This window comes from Rana temporaria, chromosome 9 (assembly GCF_905171775.1).
Source record: "Rana temporaria chromosome 9, aRanTem1.1, whole genome shotgun sequence".
NCBI lineage: Eukaryota > Metazoa > Chordata > Amphibia > Anura > Ranidae > Rana > Rana temporaria.
The window spans coordinates 130,073,377-130,090,371 of record NC_053497.1 but is presented as its reverse complement, the minus strand read 5'-3'; the positions used below and the strand labels follow the sequence as shown (position 1 = coordinate 130,090,371).

The 16,995-nt window shown below is 44.5% G+C and overlaps 1 protein-coding gene across 2 annotated transcripts in view; it reads left to right on the top strand.

The window, feature by feature from the left end:
* The window catches only part of LOC120914061 (ectonucleoside triphosphate diphosphohydrolase 8-like), a 73,515-nt gene that overhangs the window by 33,745 nt on the left and 22,775 nt on the right, over positions 1-16,995 (top strand). For both annotated transcript variants that reach the window (XM_040324504.1, XM_040324505.1), the window contains one exon: positions 12,178-12,328. In XM_040324504.1, the coding sequence (XP_040180438.1) occupies positions 12,178-12,328 (151 nt within the window). The remainder of the gene's footprint in view (positions 1-12,177; positions 12,329-16,995) is intronic.

Here is a 16,995-nt window from a genome sequence, read left to right as displayed (position 1 = left end):
ACTTGAAAAATGTCAAAAAATCATATTTTACATTGTTGGATCTTAACAATGTTCCAAGTAGAGCTTCAACATGCAACAAGAAGAAATGAGAGTGAGACAAAACATTTTTTGAGCATTCAATTAATTGAACATAATGAATAAACTGAAACAGGCTGTTTTTCAGCTGATCAAAAGTTTAGGACCACATGCCTTTAAAAGGCCAAATCTGTGCAAAGATGTGGATTCATTGTAATTTTCTGTCAGGTAGTCACACGTTGTGATGGCAAAGGCAAAAAAACTCTCCCTTTTTGAACGTGGTCAGGTTGCTAAACTGCATAAGCAGGGTCTCTCATCAAGACACTGGACGATCCTCGACCCAAATTAAGGCCATTACTGGTGCTGACTGCAGCCCCATAATCATCAGACGGCATCTGAGACTGAAGGGCTTCAAAAACAAAAAACTTCTTCAAAAACCTTGTCTCCTTGAACGCCACAGAACTGCTAGTTTGGACTTTGCAAGAGAGCACCAAACATGGGACATTCAAAGGTGGAAGAAAGTTTTATTCTCTGATGAGAAAAAATTTAACCTTGATGGTCCTGATGGTTTCCAACGTTACTGGCATGACAAGCAGATCCCACCAGAGATGTTTTCTATGCGCCACAGTGGAGGGGCGCCATAATGGTCTGGGGTGCTTTTTCCTTCAGTGGAACAATGGAGCTTCAGGAAGTGCAGGGGCGTCAAACGGCCGCTGGCTATGTCTAGATGTTGCAGAGAGCATTCCTCATGACTGAGGGCCCTCGTCTGTGTGGTAACGACTGGGTTTTTCAACAGAACAACGCTACATTACACAATGCCTGCAGGACAAGGGACTTCTTCCAGGAGAATAACATCACTCTTATGGCCCCTCTTGTGTGTTCCCCTGATCTAAATCCAATTGAGAGTATAAGCCGACCCAAATATAAGCCGAGGCACCTAAATCTATAGATTTAAAGATTTAAAAAAAATATTTTATAAATACCCTTTTTCCCCTATTTTATGAGTGATCACATTCCATCTGTTTTTAGCTGCATAAGAGCTGGGGGAGGAGACACAGCAGTACACTGAGCTTCCCAGTAAAAGTCTGTGCAGGGGAGGAGTGTCAGGAAAAGTCTGAATATCGGAGGAGAGCAGGATGAATTCCTGGCATAGCTAGAGAACTGACCATGCTGTGCTTTCCTGTTTAGTGTGGTCAGTGTTTGATAGGAAAGCAGAGGGACTGGCAGGAACACCAGGGATTTCACACACAGGAAGCAATACAAAGAGAACATGATACTTTTTTGTACAAATGTAACAAGCTCCAAATAGGAGCTTCAGATGAAAGGGATTCCCTACCCCTTCACAGCCAGGCACACCCAATCTTCCCAGGTGCACAGCGTCAGGAAAATAGTCTGTAGATTTGTTTTTGTTGTTTATTGGAGGGTTAACAACTTGGATAGGGATGGGAAGTTATGGTATGCCCACTTCAACAAACTTCAGGGACAACTATCTATATACATCTCATCTTCACTCTCCTCGTGCACACTCTTGGCCTGTGCTAGTACTCTCCTGGGGGAACTTGACAGTCTCCTTGTCAGTTCAGTAGCAGCCCATTACAGGCAGGAACTCGCAGTCCCTTAAAGGGGAGTTCCAGCCATTTGTATGTTTATTAAAAGTCAGCAGCAACAAAAAGTGTAGCTGCTGGCTTTAAATAAACAGGCACTTACCTGCTCCAGCGCTCCAGCGACGCGCCGGCCGGGGCTCCGCTCCTCTCCCCCCCTCCCCGGCCGGCGTCTTCATTTTCAGTGTGGGCACCCGGCCGTGACAGCTTTCGGCTTCACGGCCGGGCACCCACTGCGCATGCGCGAGCGGCACTGCGCATGCGCGAGCGGCGCGGCCCGGCGCCGCGCCGTGTAATTGGCCAGGAGATCGCCTAGGACCTGTGACGTGTCCTAGGCGATCGCCTACAGCAGCCCCTTCCTGAAGGCGATTAAGCTTAGTCGCCTACAGGAAGGAGGAAGTGGGACAGGAAGTCCCACTCGTGCTGAAGCCCCCACCCCCCCCCCCCAAAAAAATTACATGCCAAATGTGGCATGTAAGGGGGAGAGGAGTGGGTTAGGAGGAAGTTCCAAATTTGGGTGGAACTCCTCTTTAACAGTAGCTCACGTGGAGTGACTCAGCCTGTAACCTTCCCTTCTGCTTCCTTTGTGTTTACTGATCCCAGCACCACCTCTTCAGGGCTTGCCAGCCCACCTGGTTGCATATGCCTCTTTCACTAGCCCTCCTGACTGGCTCCTTTAACAGACCATCCGACTGACTCTCAGGAGATCTCCTAGGGGGAGGACTCAAGACTTAAGCCCACCGCCCTCTTTAAGGGAGGATGACTACATGTGGCAGTCTCCCCCTTTGTTGGTCCCTACCAGTGTTGATCTACTCTGTCTTCTCCTTGCTCCTGTGCCTCCAGGAAAGACTGCTTCCTTGTGTCTTTGGCAGGAACTTTCCAGCACCCGGGCCCCAGCCCAAGGCAGGTCACCCCCCCCCCCCCAGACTAGGGGTTACTTCTCAGGGCCACCAACACCCTTCTCAACACTACATCTACATTTTACACCCGACTGCCCCTGCTTGCATGGCTCATGTTTATTTATGAGGTATTCTCTGTCCATTGCCAGCCCACCTCCGGGAATTGGCTAAGGCCTCAAAAAAATGTGTGGCAGCTCCTTCTAAGACCTGCCCTCTAATTCTAGAAGATTCTAGAAGATTCTTCAACCTTCCAGGCAATTTCATGACTCAGGTTATTTCTGGCCAGAACTATATTTTTTCCTACTTCTAGCACACACTAGAGGGTGCTACACAAGTACATGGTACAACAGGCACATATCAGGAAAATGAAATGTTGGGGTAACAAACACTTTAAGTGCTTTAGATGTGTATTTAATATTCAGGTGTGATTTTTGTGGCCAATGAAAAGCATTACAGGCTAAACGCCTGAAAAAACATTTGGTTCAGGCATTCCCATTCAAATTTGTGGGGCCAAAAATGGCCATTTCTGCCTCAAAAGTAGCTCATGTTGCTTTCAGAGCATCAGCTTTGAGCTATAGGCTCTTGAGTGCTCATATGTGAACAGCCACTATTGAAATACATGGTATTTTGGATGTTGAATGTTTTGGAACTTTGAGGCGTACACACGATTAGATTTTCCGTCGGAAAAACCTTGGATTATTCCGCTCAAGCTTGGCTTGCATACACAGGGTCACACAAAAGTTCTCTGAACTTCCGTCCGTCAAGAACACAGTGACGTACAACACTACGACGAGCTGAGAAAATTAAGTTCAATGCTTCCGAGCATACGTCAAATTGTTTCCGAGCATGCGTCGTAATTTTGCGTGTCGGAATTGCTACAGACGATCGGATTTTCCAATAGGATTTTTTTCCGTCTGAAAATTTGAGAACCTGCTTTCAATCTTTTGTTGGTGGAAATTCCGACAGCAAAAGTCTTATGGAGCATACACACAGTCGGAATTTCCGTTCAAAAGCTCACATCGGACTTTTGCTGTCGGAATTTACGATCGTGTGTACGGGGCATTAGGCTTCATAAATATAATCCCGAACAGAATGAATGCGTTATTGATTGGAGATTCAGTGGTTGTACAGACACAGCACAGTTTGACAAGTACACAGGGACAGGTGCACGCTCTGGGCTATGCACATACCCCTGTACACCTGTTAAACCTGGCTGTGTCTGTACAGCTGCTGCATCTCCATTAGACAACACAGACTAATTGCACGCAGCTCTAAGCTCCTCCAAATATGTAAACAAAGTTGTGATTCATGCTGTACAGGCCTCAGCGCCTATACAAATGAAGCCATATAGTTCAGCTCCCAGCACTGATCATTCTGTTTATAAGTGGTATGTAGTTTACAAAACTTAATCATAGTATCTTATCAGTGTTCTGTGCATCACATATACAGTTCATCCAGCTGACGCCTACAGTTTGCACCGAGCTGTGTCGTAGGGCATATTAGCAGCAGCCAGAACCATGTCCAGAATTAGCAAGAATGTAAACAAAGGAGTGGGAAGCGCTCAGCTGATAAATACTATTCTAGGATATCTCCTGTTTGTGGGAAGTGATACCCTCTCCTGCATGCCCAGGGCACCCAGCTCATGCACAGGCAGTTTATAGTAGGCCTGGCAGCCATCCCAGTGTAGCTGGCCAGATCAATATTTGCCTTTCCCAGACCTTTAAACATTGATTCACAGTGTTGATCTGGCACAGTTATCGGAGGAAAGCCTGAGGCATGCCTTCAGCAAGAAACTAAAGCCAATTAAAGGGAAAATATAGCTCTGCAATCAGTAAAGTGTTGGAAGAACAACAACATGTAATGTAAAGTACTGTGAACTATATATAGTGTATGCATTATACCTATCTATCCAGCAGGTGGCACTGTAGTGTGTATCTATGATATTGTATTTAAAGGAAGTATTAGAAGTGTTATCTCTCTAAGTATATGTAGTTGTATGCTCCCTGTTCATTTTCATGTTTCTCATGCTGTAAGACGTGCATTGCAATCCTCCATGAAAGTAGCCATTTGCTGAATCCAAGAAGCTTCCAAAGCATGATTATAATACTTAGCTAACAAGTTATGGGCCCAGGCACACCCAGGCATTGGAGAGAAACAATTCTTCAAGTCTGTGAGTACTGTATGCAAACTGCTGAAAGATCTCAATCTTAGATGTGAAGTTAGCAGTAGCAAAGCTGAACAATGCCAATTACCAGCTGTGGAAGTTTAAGATGGAGGACTGGGATAGGAAAGTTAGACAAGCAAAAGCAATTATAATGTAGCGGGGTCATACTATCATGGACTATTGATAGCGATGAAGACTTGAATCCCCACTGGAGTTCTAGTTACATTTGTACATACGTGTTTATATTTCTTTAAAAGCAACGCATTGTGGGACTAGAAGTACCAGGAGAGATGGACTCCATTGACACTTAGTAGGAATAGACTACACTTCCCACAATGCCCTGCCTTCTTGGAGCACATGACACCCCCCGCACAGCATTATGGGGGAGGTTACTTATAGGTGAGGAGGAGCTGAATTCTCTCTCTTGGGACCTGCACTTCTTCCTCTGCGGAGCTGTGGAGAGCACTACAGCCAAGCTGTTAGGCCTGAAGCCTGGGCCCGGATCCAACGGAAGACCAACCATCTGGAGGGAAGCAAGCTCAAGTGTGTCCAGCTCATGTTCCAGGAGATCGGACAGGCTGACCAACTGCTGACCGGAGGACATCGGAGACCCAGTGTTGTGGCGTGGCTGCGGAGCAGCTCATCTTTTGTGAGGCGCTCTGGTGGACTAGGCCTGTTCGGGTGAGAGGGCACTTGCCCAAGTTTCCATACCCTCTTTAGCCTTATGACTTACAGTATCTCACATCTCAGAAAGGCATACTGTTATTGATCGGCTAAGAGCATCTGAAAGTCACGCTGTGCCTGTTGACTGAGTGCTGTCTGGAGGATTCACCGTACTTGTGTTGATTGTACCTTAGACTGAGTTTAATTCCCTTTTTTTGGATTACAAATAAAGTGCACCAACGTTTGCAACATAGACTTCATCTTTAAAGTACATTCTGAAGCTAGTTGAGCCAGTGTCAGGTCACCCGTAGCCAGGTGACAAGTGCACCCCGTAGGGGTCAGGGATGCACCACAGGGTGGTGAATCCTATGGCCGACTGCTGCTAGCAGAGACGAAGCGTGAACCTAAGATCACCCAGGGCGCGGAGTCTAAGACCCAGTTTTGTATTCACCAGAGCCTTTGAAGGTAAGGATGGTCTTGGCCGCAACTGGGTCCAGGTCGCATCCCCGAGATTCCTCAAGTCACACTCCGCAGGGAGAAAGGGGAAGCAGTCAGCAGGACAAACCGTGGTGATGGGCAAGCCGAGGTCAGGGCAACAGGCAGACAAGGATAACCGTGGGACATGCAAATAGTCAGGGGCACAGGCAGACAAGGAAGTCGGGAACAAGCCAAAACGGTACACGGAAGATGAACGAAGCACTCTGCAAACAGGAACTAGCAACTATACTGCAGACAGGAACTAAGCATAGGAACACTGTTGAACAGCACTGCAGACCTGTAGAGCAACGGTTAATATAGGCTTCCTGGGATGGACTAGGGTGGAGCCATACAGGAAGAGGAAGTGATAAAAAGGGGAACCAGAGCAGGGTCAGCCTCTAATGGACACATGGAGATCAGGTAACCAGACAGGCTTGTTGCATATTCATGACAGCCAGGCCTGGCCAGGGTTTTTCTGCACACGTGTTTTATGGAGCTGCCCACTAGGGGGAGCTCGCAAGCATAGATTACTTACAGTTAATTATAGACTCATGTGTGTTAGTTTCTAGGTTTGTTTTACTGACTACGGCAGGGACGCTTGCAGAGTCATTCTTATACCAATACTCATGTATGTTTAACCTGTTGTTCAACTTCCCCTTACCTTTTTTTTTATTATATGCAAGTAAAGCTACCCTTTTGGTTTTACTATATTAACTGTGTGAGGTGTGTTTTACTTTTGGGAGCCGCAAGTTGAAGAAGGTAACGGTATTATTATATCGCCATTCCATGTTTTATATGTGTTATTGTGGCCCTAGCTAAGTAGAAGACACAATACTATTGCATTTCTCTGGTGTGCCAAGGGAGAGTTCGAGCCATTTAAAGGGGTGAATCAATTAATGAGAGTAGATCCCAAATCTATCCAGTGACTCCTGCTGGGGTAGCGTTACAATAAGCTTCAGTATACAAGATCTTGCAAGCTACCTATTAGTGCTAATAGCTAAGCAATAATAATTGTAAGAGCAGCTGCTGACACTAATCACATACTCATACAGCCGTGTAATATAAAAAAATAATATATAATATGTGCTGTGCTAACTACCTGTGTATCCCACCGAGATACTAATGTGAAATAAATTGAATTGACAAACTTAAATATATGGCGTGGCTAATAAGTAATCATGCTTAAACCATATATAGCATAATGAACAAAGTGAAAAAGTATATATGAAGCGACATTCAATTGAGTGTATAAGTGCCAAATCCATTGTGCTGCCTTAATCGCATGAAGCAGCATAGCCCAAAATCCCCCTGATAAAGATACATTAACCCTGTATCGAACGTGCGTAGGGGAGGGGACGAGACGGTGGAGAAGGCAGCAGGTCTGCCTACAGAGGAGGAACATCCAATCGCACACACATCCCCAGAGTTTTTTATGCCTCATACAGAGCGGTGCACTGACACACCTTTATCATGTGAGTACCCCATTTAGGTTTTTTTTTCTCAGCACTGTAAAGAGCCGCGGCTCTTAAACCATGTGATCGCCTGTGTCCAATCACATGTAAACACAGAGATGCCTGTAATCGGCTCTCATCGCCTCACACTGACAGAGAGTACATTGCAGCAGCACGCGCATGTGCGATATGGATTCGTCAACTTTTTGTAGACATTGGGGTAGACATGTTAAAACCAATTCCCATTTTTGAAGACAACCAGGATGTATAAAACTTACGCAATCAGAAAGGGTCAATCCCAGAACCAAACACATTGATGTCAAGTATTGCATACTAAGGGATAATCAAGAGCAAGTGTCAGGTCACCTGTGGCCAGGTGACAAGTGAACCCCGTTAGGGTCAGAGATGCACCACAGAGTAGTGAACCCTATAGCCGACTGCTGCGAACAGAGAGGAAGCGTGAGCCCAAGATTCCCCAGGGCGCAGAGTCTAAGACCCGGGTGGTGAGGATGACCTTCGCTGCAGCTGGATCCAGGTCGCGACCCCTGGGGTCCCCTAGGTCACGCTCCGCAGGGCGAGAGGGGAAGCCGCAACCAGGACAAGCGATAGTGATGGGTAAACCAAGGTCAGGGCAACAGGCAGACAAGGGTAACCGAGGGACAGGCAAAAGGTCAGGGAAACCGGCAAGCAGGAGCAGTCAGATACGAGCCAAAATCGGTACACAGGAAGGTAAACTTAGCACACAGCAGACAGGAACTCAAGCTACAAACAAAGGTTGAACAGCAAAGCAGGTGTTATTGACATTCAATACTGCCCTTCAGAGGAGATGATTGTTGATGCACTCACCAAGCCTTTGTTGAAGGAATGTCATAATTATTTCCAGAAGAAGCTGAATATAATTTAACAAAGCACATGCTGTTGAGAAGGGGTATTGGAAGAACAACAACATGTAATGTAATGTACTGGGAACTATATAGTGTATGCATTATACCTATCTATAGTTTACAGAACTTTACATCCGAAGGATCCGGTAGGGGGCCTTTTATGATTCCTGTTGTCAAATTAGTCCAAAGGTGGTCAACTTGAAAATAAAGGACTTAACATGTGGTCCCCAAAACTTTCAGAAGACTACACAATAGCAATGTGTTTTCGTGCATTGCACTGAATGGGCTTTAACGCACCTCAAAGCCTAACATTTTTTGGCCCTGCTGCATCATTTGCACCACAATAGGCGTCATAATTGGTGTCAGTGACTGCATAAAAAAAAAACAGTATTGTCGGTAACCGCAATATTATTTCTCAACATTGATGTCAGAGATCACAGTAATAACCCCCAACATTGGTGTCAGTGGCCACAATAACACCCATTATTGGTGTTGGTAGCACAACTGTTGTGCCAGACCATGGGCACCAGTGCTTTAGTCCCTTTTCACCATAACCTGTCTATATTCATAGATCCATGGTTACTATACACTGCACTGACTATGGTCGGCCTGAAATAGCTGTATTCAGCTTGGAATAACTCAAATTAGGTCATAGTTTTGCACTATATGCTAACGTTTCTGGATTTGCATTTGATCTCTAGGGCATTAGGAAATATTTGCATGGATCCATCATTTAGAATAGGTAATAGAATGATATGTGAATATCTAATGTTCCAAAAAAGGCTTAAAGGAGTTGTAAAGGAAAATGTTTTTTCACCCTAATGCAATCTATGCATTAAGGTAAAAAAACATCTGACTTCGCCGCTCAGCCTGGCCTCTGATTGGCTAGAGTGGATGGATTGCGAGCAGCGCAGCCATTGGCTGGCGCTGCTGTCAATCACATCCAGTGACGCGGCGCGCCGAGGGGCGGGGCCGAGTGATACAGTGAGCGGCTATCACGGGAGCGCGCCCGCAATTAGTGACCACCATGCGAGCTCCCGCATGACTGTGGTGACTAATTGCGGGGAGGACCAGAGACAGCCGCCGAGGGACCCCAGAAGACATGGATCGCCGTAAGTGTTCATTTGCATATTCTAGGCCGGCCGCAAGGGCCTCGCCACCTAGCGGCCGGCCTAGAATTGCATCCTTAAGATCCGACAGTGTAATTCAATTACACATGTCGGATCTTCTGCCTATCTATGGTAAACTGATTCTGTGGATCAGTTCCATAGATAGAAACAGGGATACAACGGCGTATCAGTAGATACGCCGGTGCATTGCCACGAAATGAGATTTGCCATGGAATGAGATGGTCCGCCTCCATCACATCCTATTGGCTCACTCCTGTCACGTGACATATTTAATGTGCAAAACGAACTGCACAGTGGAGGTAAGTATAACATGTTTGTTATTTTAAAAAATTCCTTTAGTGACCCTTTAACTGTGCTACAGTAATTCAAAGAGCACCTAGTTACATAAGTTGAAAAAAGACACACGTCCTTACAATAAAATAACTGAATCTTCTGAAAAGTAATGCCAAATATAAAGATGTAATAAAGTAAATAGTTTATTATATCTTTTCATGTGACAACACTGAAGAAATTACACTTTGCTACAATGTGAAGTAGTGAGTGTACAGCTTGTATAACAGTGCAAATTTGCTGTTCCCTCAAAATAACTCAACACAGAGCCATTAATGTCTAAACTGCTGGCAACAAAAGTGAGTACACCCCCAAGTGGGCACAATTAGCCATTTTCCCTCCCTGGTGTCATGTGACTCTTTAGTGTTACAAGGTCTCAGGTGTGAATAGGGAGCAGGTGTGTTAAATTTGGTGTTATCGCTCTCACTCTCTCATACTGGTCACTGGAGGTTCAACATGGCAACTTCGTGGCAAACAACTCTCTGAGGATCTAAAAAAAAAGAATTGTTGCTCTACATAAAGATGGCCTAGGCTATAAGTATATTGCCAAAACCCTGAAACTGAGCTGCAGCACAGTGACCAAGACCATACATCAGTTTAACAGGACAGGTTCCACTCAGAACAGACCTTGCCAATGGTTGACCAATGAAGTTGAGTGCACATGCTCAGCGTCATGTCCAGAGGTTGTCTTTGGGAAATAGATGTTTGAGTGCTGCAAGCATTGCTGCAGAGGTTGAAGGGGTGGGGGGGTCAGCCTGTCAGTGCTCAGACCATACGCCGCACACTGCATCAAATTGGTCTGCATGGCTGTCGTCCCAGAAGGAAGCCTCTTCTAAAGATGATGCACAAAAAATCCCGCAAACAGTTTGCTGAAGACAAGCAGACTAAAGAACATGGATTACTAGAACCATGTCCCGTGGTCTGATGAGACCAAGATAAACATATTTGGTTCAGATGGTGTCAAGCGTGTGTGGCGGCAACCAGGTCAGGAGTACATAGACAAGTGTGTATTGATTACAATCAAGCATGGTGGTGGGTGTGTCATGGTCTGGGGCTGCATGAGTGCTGCCAGCACTGGTGGGCTACAGTTAATTGAGGGAACCATGAATGCCAACATTTACTGTGACAAACTGAAGCAGAGCATGATCCCCTCCCTTCAGAGAGCGGGCCGCAGGGCAGTATTCTAACATAACGACCCCAAACACACCTCCAAGACAACCTCTGCCTTGCTAAAGAAGCTGAGGGTATAGGTGATCGACTGGCCAAGCATGTCTCCAGACCTAAACCCTATTGAGCATCTGTGGGACATCCTCAAACAGAAGGTGGAGGAGCGCAAGGTCTTTAACATCCACCAGCTCCGTGATGTTATCATGGAGGAGTAGAAGAGGACTCCAGAGGCAACCTGTGAAGCTCTGGTGAACACCATGCCCAAGAGGGTTAAGGCAGTGCTGGAAAATAATGGTGGCCACACGAAATATTGACACTTTGGGCCCAATTTGGACTTAGGGGTGTACTCACTTTTGTTGCCAGCGGTTTAGACATTAATGGCTGTGTTATGTTATTTTAAAGGGGACAGCAAATTTACACTGTTATACAAGCTGTACACTCACTACTTTACATTGTAGCAAAGTGTAATTTCGTCATGTACATTACATTAAAAGATAGAATAAAAAATTTACAAAAATGTGAGGGGTGTACTCACTTTTGTGAGATTCTGTAAATGGACCACTATTTTCCAAAAAGGCCTCCGAGCTTCGGCACAGCCTGTACCTGTGTTGAGTAATCCTTTGTGCTCTAAAAAAAATTCTAGACAGACCAGACCAACAAACATGCCAAAACTATCCAGACTCAGCGGAAAATACCAGCCTTGGGTACCATTATGATAAATCCAGCCCTGGTTCTACACACCATCTGCAGTATGTTTTGTATTTTGTTCTTTCTTAAAGGGGTTGTAAAGACAAAAATATTTTCCTCTTAAATTAAAGTCTGACCGTAGCTGATAAAGTAAAAAGTAATGTTTTGCATTATAACTAGTTTGATACCTGTTGAAATCGAGCCGTTTTATTCACCTTCGTCACTCCTGAATCATTATTCTCACTGACTTCCTGGTTTGCGGTGCACATTCATTCTTGCTACATCACGGCCTAATGGGAACTAGAGTTCCCATTAGGCTTAGCCTCCATGCCTGTGAGGGATAAGAGAGCATCTTCACGCAGGGCTGTAGTCATAGGGAGGGGGTGAGCACATTCTGCTTTCCACCATGCAAAACGGCTCAGATGCTGGTAGAAAGCAAGAAGAGGAGAGACAGGAAATGGCATTTTCAAACCTGGATTACTGTATTTTGGAGGTCAAAAGGAAAAATGAGGCAAGTGATATTTAAATGCTCTAGCTTACAGCAATCAATTGATCTAATAAAAAACGAAGCTTTAGTGTTCCTTTAAGCCTCTACTAAACTAATTAATAAGCTGCAATCTCTGAAAGACTGGTAGAGCAAGACAGGTAAACTTCATATGTTGCATAATGCAAACCATTTTAATATAAATGTATTGTCCTATTTCAACAGATTCAGGACTTTCTTCGTATGCTGATAATCCAGCCCAGGCCGGAGATGCGTTGAAGTCCTGCATGGATGAGGCTCTTTCTATTATCCCCGCACAACAACACAAGGAGACTACAGTGTTACTGGGAGCAACAGCGGGGATGAGGTTACTGAAGTGAGTCTACTATTTGTATATGATATAATATATAGTTTATACGTTATACTATACGCTGCATAAATGGGAACTAAGGTTAAAGCAGCATCCTGGAAAATGACGCTGATGTTGAATAAGGATGCTACTACGTGGCATACTTGTGGATGGTTACATATTCTTCTAAGTCTGTCCATGTTTTGGGTAATGCTAAAGTGTAACTCCATTTTTTGTTGTGGGGAATGATTCAGGCCGACCCGCTGTTGTACGTTTGTTTTTTGTTTTATTTTCTGCGATTGGTAGCTCTATTTTAAGGATTATTGGGAGGGCAATAGGTGTGTACTTCCTAGCTGTGGTGTCTTCCTTGTGCTTCCTGTGCCACCAATTCTAAGAATTCTACACAAGTCTGAATATTATTGGTGGCTGTGCGAAATACTTTAGTACCAGCATTTTTTTTTAAATCAGGTATTCTCTGTGTGTGAGAGGCAGTAAGAAGGGTGTTCAGGCATTACCAGCAGATGTGTTCCAGGATCACCAGGTTACTGGTTACAGTAACAGAAGAGAGCAGGATGGACTGGTACCATATATCTTTGTCCGTGTCATAGCACTATATTTTTTTTTGAAGAGGGGTTTGCTGTTGACCTGAGGTGATCGAACAAAAAGCATCCATTCATATCTAAAACTACAAATTAGGTTAAGCAACCCTGTTATGACATTCTTATATGTCCTCTTCCTAAGTAATGGTGGCTGCAGGTGAAAACTGACTGATAAAGGCATAAAAGGCAATATATGTAGTGCACCCCGGCAGGAGCCCCTAGTTTGGTAATCTCTCTGGAGATATTCTGCTTTCACTAAATTGAGTGATGTAATACCTTGACCACTCTGACACACCCTTTACACAAACAAACCGCACCAATTTAAAATGACCTGGAGTATATTAAAGGTAAGTGAGTCAACAAAGACAAGAATAAACAACTATAATCATGACCTTATAAAAATGTACTACTATGCAATGCAGTCATGAAACAGACTTGAATATGGAGGTTTTTCACTAAAGGTGACTGGGCCCAGTTTCCAAAAAGCTTATCACCTGAGTTGTAACAAGACCTCCAGAGTAGCTACAAGAATGTTAAAACTTCACGGAGCTAAGCTACCTCTGAGACTGAGGGGTGGTCCTGCTAAATCAAAGTTTCCTGCAGGGCTTTGATATATGAAAAATGATCTTTAATAAAATAGTGAGACAAGTGCTAATAAAAAGACAAAAAAAAGATTGTCCCCAAACTGTAACTTCTTTTTGTTTTTTTGCTTTTTGCTAGCTTAGTTGGGACCCTTCTTCGATGGTACACAAGTGGTGAATTGGTGGGGGTTATGTCCATCAATCCTTCTCAGGGTGGATTTGATTTAAATCAACTCAATTTAAATCACAGTTTTTAAAGGGCAACTGTCATCTCTGTCCTGCAGGGGCTCCTCCTCTGACCCACTGTTGACTCTCCGACAGTCCCATTCACTTTAATGGGACGGCTGGTGATGCAGCAGTGACACAACAAGGTGAGGGACATGGCGGGAGCAGGTGAGTGGATGCCTGGTATCATGCGCTGCCATGATGGATCTGAAATGACAGGTGCTCTTTAACCACTTCAGCCCTGAAAGGATCTACCCCCTTAATGACCAGGCAATTTTTTGTGATGCGCCTTTGTACCCAAACAAAATGTATTTCCTTTTTTTCCCAGAAATAGAGCTTTCTTTTAGTGGTATTTTATCACCAGCTTTTCTTTTTTGAGCTATAAACAAAAAAAGAACGACAAAAAAAATAATACCGTATTTATCGCCCTATAGCGCGCACCGGCGTATAGCGCGCACCCCAAACCTAGAAGGGAATTACAGTTACAGTTACTTACAGTTGCCCGGCATCCATCGGCGGCCTTGTCTGGTCTGGCGTCTGTCTGCGGCCTTCGTTGTGTCCTCCCCGCTTCTCCCGCGCTGTTTTTGAACGCTGCCGCCAAAATATACTGAGCGCAGTACACTCGGCTAGGCTCGGCCACGCTTGGCTCCTCTCGCATAAAGGCTAGGAGGCGGCACAGGGCGTGACCACAAGCGGAGCCGAGCGTGGCCGAGCCCAGCCAAGTGTACCCGAGTGTACTGCACTCTGTATCTGTCAACGGCGGCGCTCAGAAAGCGGGGATCGGCGTATAACACTCACCCACGATTTTCCCCTGATTTTAAGGGGGAAAAAGTGCGCGTTATACGCCGATAAATACGGTATATATTTTTTACTTTCTGCTATAATACACATCCAAAAATAAAATGTAAAAATATCGAATTTCTTTTTCAGGTTTAGGCCAATATTTATTCTGCTACATATTTTTGGTAAAAAATCACAATGAGCGTGTATTGATTGGTTTGCGCAAAAGTTATGGCGTCTGCAAAATAGGGGATAGATTTAGGGACCTGTAATTTTTTTTATTGTTTTTACTGGTAATGGCGGATATCTGCATATTTTAGTGGGACTGCGACATTGCGGCAGACAAATCTGACTCTAAGTGACACTTTTTGGGGACCGGTGACATTATTACAGTGATCAGTGCTAAACAAAATGCACTGATCAATGTATAAATTACACTGACAGGGAAGGGGTTAACACTAGGGGACGATCAAGGGGTTAACTGTGTTCCCTGGGTGTGGGGGATAGGATCACTAGGAACAGCAGATCTCCATGTTGTCCCCTGTCAGAATGGGGATCTGCCATTGTTTACATAGGCAGATCCCTGTTTTTCTGCTCTGTACCCCGATCGCAGGTTGCCGATGGACATCGAGCCCCCAGAATGCAGCAGGCGCGTGCCCACACTACCACATGTATGGACGAACGTACAGGTAAGTCGGTTTGCGCAGCCGAGCCGCCTTGTAGCAGTATACATGCAGAAAGCGGTCAGCAAGTGGTTAAATGTAAGGACTCATTTTTGCTGGTAGTTAGAATCTTTAATATTTTGCAAACAAAATGAAGGTTTCCTATTTAGAATTTATAAGCGATCAGGTTCGTAAAAAAGAGATTTCAGAACTGATTTTAGGTTAATGGGTTAATCACACATAGTTGGAGAACTATTCAAATTATTTTATTTATTTAAAACAATAACATTGCCAGGGCATGTTATCTCAGCTTGCAGAGCTTGGATTCATTAAATGAGTTTACCAAAAATTTAAATATTGCAGAATATACAGCCTCATGCTACATAGCGAAGATCCATTTCATGCTGAATAAACAAAATTATTAATGTATCTTAAATAGAGAACTATCTTTAGATAGATTTTTACTCCACAATTATTTTATTGTGGGAGACTTCCACAGCCTGGCCACATACAGAGGTTAAGTATGGCTGGGTACTGCTGAGTATGGCTGGGTACTGCTGAGTATGGCTGGGTATTGCTGAGTCTGGCTGGATACTGCTGTGTATGGCTGGGTACGGCTGAGTACAGCTTAGTATGGCTGGGTATGGCTAAGTATGGCTGGGCACTACTGAGTATGGCCGAGTATGGTTGGGTATCAAAAAGTATGGCCGGGTATGGCTGGGTACTGCTGAGTATGGCTGGGTATGGCTAAGTATGGCTGGGTACAGCTTAGTATGGACAAGTATGGCTGGGTATCACCGAGTATAGCCGGGTATCACAGAGTATGGCTGGGTATCACCGAGTATGGCTGGGTATCGTCGAAATATGTCTGGGTATCGCTGGGTATTGCCGGGCATGGCTGAGTATGGAAGGATGGCTGAGCATGGATGGATGGCAGAGTATGCAGAGTATGGAGGGATGGCAGAGTATGGAGGGATGGCAGAGTATGGATGGATGGCAGAGTATGCAGGGATGGTGTCACAGAGCAGTGCTGTGGGCACTACACATGCAGCCCACAACGCTGCTACAACCGATCTCTCCCATCTCCACTAACACTGTACCGATCGCTATAGAGAGAGGAGAGAGGAACCGGAGATGACGCCAGTTTGTTTACAAGTGTTCACTCCGCTGTCAGCGGCCATTTACCGTGATCGGAAACACTAATAGGTAAAGATAGATTGAAACACGCTCCAACAGGAGGAGAGAGCAGGAATAATTCTAATTCTATTAGATGTCCAAGAACATGTGATATAGCAATATCTGTTTCTGTAATTTTGTGTAAAATGGGTTAGACAACCCTCTCACCAATCATTGTCCACTGGTCTTAATAGCGGAGGGACCTCATTTAGCTTAAAGGATCACTAAAGGAAATATTTTTTTTAGCTAAATAGCTTCCTTTACCTTACTGCAGTACTGGTTTCATGTCTTTATTGTTCGTTTTTGCTTTGAAGTTGCTGTAATTCTGCTGTGATCTCCACACTTCCTGGTTGCCTGTTTCCTTATAACCACAGTACTGGGAGCTTTTCACGGTGGTCTAATCTGTCATTACTGTGTGTCTAAAACTTAACAGAACCAATCAGATTTATTTTAAAAACAAAACACTGCCCTGGATTTGTTTGTTTTTGTTCTGTGTGTCTCTCTAGTTCACATGAACATGAAACCAGTTTAAAAGTGAAACTAACCTGCAGGCACATTATATGATTGATTTTTATCTATTTGTAATCATTTTTAAAAGGAATCAGTTAACTTGTATGTCTCTATACCCTGTAAACAGTCATTTCATCAAAAAAAATATTTCCTTTAGTGAC